General features: G+C 36.8%; 1 protein-coding gene across 1 annotated transcript; it reads right to left on the bottom strand.

Moving 5' to 3' along the window:
- Positions 1–1486: 1486 nt before the first annotated feature.
- LOC109210848 (protein EXORDIUM-like) lies at positions 1487–2788 on the bottom strand. Its single transcript, XM_019374320.1, has one exon. It carries the CDS (start codon positions 2616–2618, stop codon positions 1677–1679), a length of 942 nt encoding a protein of 313 aa, XP_019229865.1. The 5' UTR covers positions 2619–2788; the 3' UTR covers positions 1487–1676.
- Between the last annotated feature and the right edge of the window lie 304 nt (positions 2789–3092).

Raw genomic sequence — 3092 nt, 5'->3', positions numbered from 1 at the left:
CGACTTGACCCCAACTTCAAATAATTAAAATAAACATGGTGTAAAGCGTGGGTACGTTTCACGTGACGTGATATGCAATGTGTACTAAAAATTAACAAGTGCGCGACACCTCGACATGTTTAAATAAACTCCATAATTGTTTAAAAACAATTAAAAGTGGTATAGAAGCGGCAACGCATAAAAGGCTTTAAACATGTAATAAATCAGATAATTAGGCCAATTATTAATAGTTGAGCGACCGTACTAAAACCACGGAATTCGGGAGTGCCTCACACCTCCTCCTGGGTTAACATAATTCCTTCCGGGTCTTCTAATTTTTGTGGACTTTAAAACAGAGTCAGTTTCCTCGATTTGGGATTTTAAAATGAACCGGTGACTTGGGACACCATAACAATTATCCCAAGTGGCGACTCTAACTAAATAAATAATCGCATTCGATTAATGTCACTTTAATTGGAAAAACTACCTATTCTTCAAAAAAAGGAGGTAAACTACCTATTTTACCGGCTATTATTTTTGGGGACTGGCTAAGATTATTGTTTTTCTATTTTAATTAGGTTATATTTATTAGATTAAAAATAAAAACAAAAAAGATACGGAATAAGAAAGTACTACTGGAAAATAGTGCTTCCCGGTCACTATGATTTTTCTGCGAATTAGTTAAATTTTTATAATTTGTGTGAGAAAAAACTATGATTTTGCTGAAAAACAGTCATAATTATATGACCGTTTGTGAAATTTACCCAAGCATAGAAGGGAAGTCTTAGAGCCCGATTGGACATAATTTTTTTTTCCTTTTTTTCCAAAAAAATTTACTTTTTTAAATCAACGTTTGTTCATAAAATTTCCAATTTTCACTTGAAGATGCATTTTGAAAATTTTCGAAAATTTAAAAAATTCCAAAAAGTTGTTTTTCAAAATTTTCACTCAAATCACTCACAAAACTTCAAACACAACCCAAACTGAAATTTATGTCCAAACACAACTCTAAATTTCAAATACCATTTTCACAAATTTTTCACCATTTTTTGGAATTTTACAATTCTTATGTCCAAACGCCTACTTAGAGTAATGGTAAAGCTGCCTACTTAGAGTGATGGTAAAGCTGTCTCTTTGTGACCTATGTGTCTCGATTTGAGCCGTGGAATCAGCATCAATGTAGCCTACCTACACAGGTGTGCCCCTTCCCTGAACCCTACGTGAACATGAGATACTTTGGACATATTTTCAGATAACGATTTTCAAAATCTTTCTTTCTTTCATAAAGTGTGTCGGGTCAATTAGCATCAAATAAATTGAGACTGAGGAAGTAACTAAATTAAATCGTTACAAAATGAATTATTTAATAGACAGGAGGTGAAGCAAAGTCATAATGACTACAGAGCAGGCTCTGGTAACTGTACCCCAATTGGGATATTGTTCTTTTAGGTGCATTGTGAAATACTACTTCTAAGGATTACGCTTTTGAAATTAAATTGCCCAATGAAACAGTAAAATGGCTGAAAGCATTGAGAATAAAAAGAATTGGACAAAGATGTTTGTGAAAGCAAACCGAAGCAATTTGCTTTTTTAATTTTAAGCCTCAAACAAATGAATGAATCAAAAATTACAGTATTCACTACACTAGATTAGCTTCGTGTACAATAGTAACCCTCTAGTCTACAGCGATCGATTTTCTAGACCAAAGTTGAACATGTAGATGTAGAAGGATCGTATAGAGCAGGAAGCACGTATTTCCTTCCATTTGTACCATGTGCATTGTAGCTTGCACCTGTAGTCTTGTCCACCAACAAATCTCCAGCATAGCCAGGGTAAGCACCCTTAGCATATACACCAGGACAAGCAGATGCAGCTTCCAATGGTGCATCTGCCTCTCCCTGGTAATATCCATTTCCAAATGGGTTCGTTGCGGTCCCAGCCAATAAGCTAGCCAAGTTAATCACCATTCCGTCAACACCCACATCGTTGTTTGGTGCAACCAGGGGTGGGCTCTGTGGTCCGTAAATGGGCTGGTGGAATGGCCAAGCGCAATAGCCAGCACATTGAGTCTCTGAGTTACCAACCCAGATATAAGCAAATTTGTAAGTCTTGCCCCTAATAATCGCACCTTTAGAAGACCCATGGGTTCCACAGCGATTGACACAGAATCCATCGACTGCAACATCAGAGGCGGTCAAAACAATGTTAATGGCATCTTTTTGTTCACCCTTTGATGCCAATTGTACAATTTGTTTCTGGGCCAGTGATTTTCCTAAGGAATAATTTTCGACTAGCACTTGCTTGCCCAAATAGAGTGAAAGGGATTTTTTGGAATTGGCGAGATGATAGTATTTTTCAGTGGTCTTCCACCATTTGGCTACAGATGGATCGGCTTTAGATGGAGTGGAAGAAGAAAGGGAAGTGATGAAGTCAGAGACAATGGCTCTTTGGGATGGCTTGAATTTGCCATACCAAATCAGATTAACAGAGATTTTGCCGGAAAGAAGTGCACCTTTGTGGTACTGCAATAGTTGACCTTGTGGTTCTTGGACTAAAGCAGTGAGCTTTCTTGAAGCAAAGCACAAATTAAAGGAAGAAATCACAAGAAAGAGTTTCAAAATTAAATGGGAAGCAGCCATTGCTGGTTTGTATACAAGTTTAAAGAGTACTGAGTAGAGCAAGAAAGGAGCTGTGTGTATTCAGATAAGTGATGAGATAAATTGGGAGGAATGGGAGGTATTTATATAGGACAGTGAGAGAGTCATTTGGGGTTACATTATTTAAATGTTAAATTTTCCTGTGAAGATGAAGATGTGTATTAAAACTGGACATGGAGGAGCTTGCTGAGAAAATGACATTTGCTAAAATCAAACGTATTATACTTTTAGGTGAGGATGAAAAATTAGATAGGTAGAGAACAAAAGACATTACAGCTTAGTTACAGCATATGCTTTTGGTCCATAAAGTCATTGAGAGAGTTCTATTTTCTCCAAAAAGTGGGTGGGCAGGACCATATGAAGGTAACACAAGTGACCAAAAAAGTAAAGGGTATGTTGGGAATTTAGAAAGTATAGAATTTGAGACGTTGAGACTACTGCTACTTTGAGAAAAAG

This window comes from Nicotiana attenuata, unplaced genomic scaffold (assembly GCF_001879085.1).
Source record: "Nicotiana attenuata strain UT unplaced genomic scaffold, NIATTr2, whole genome shotgun sequence".
NCBI lineage: Eukaryota > Viridiplantae > Streptophyta > Magnoliopsida > Solanales > Solanaceae > Nicotiana > Nicotiana attenuata.
This window is presented reverse-complemented; position numbering and strand designations above follow the sequence as displayed.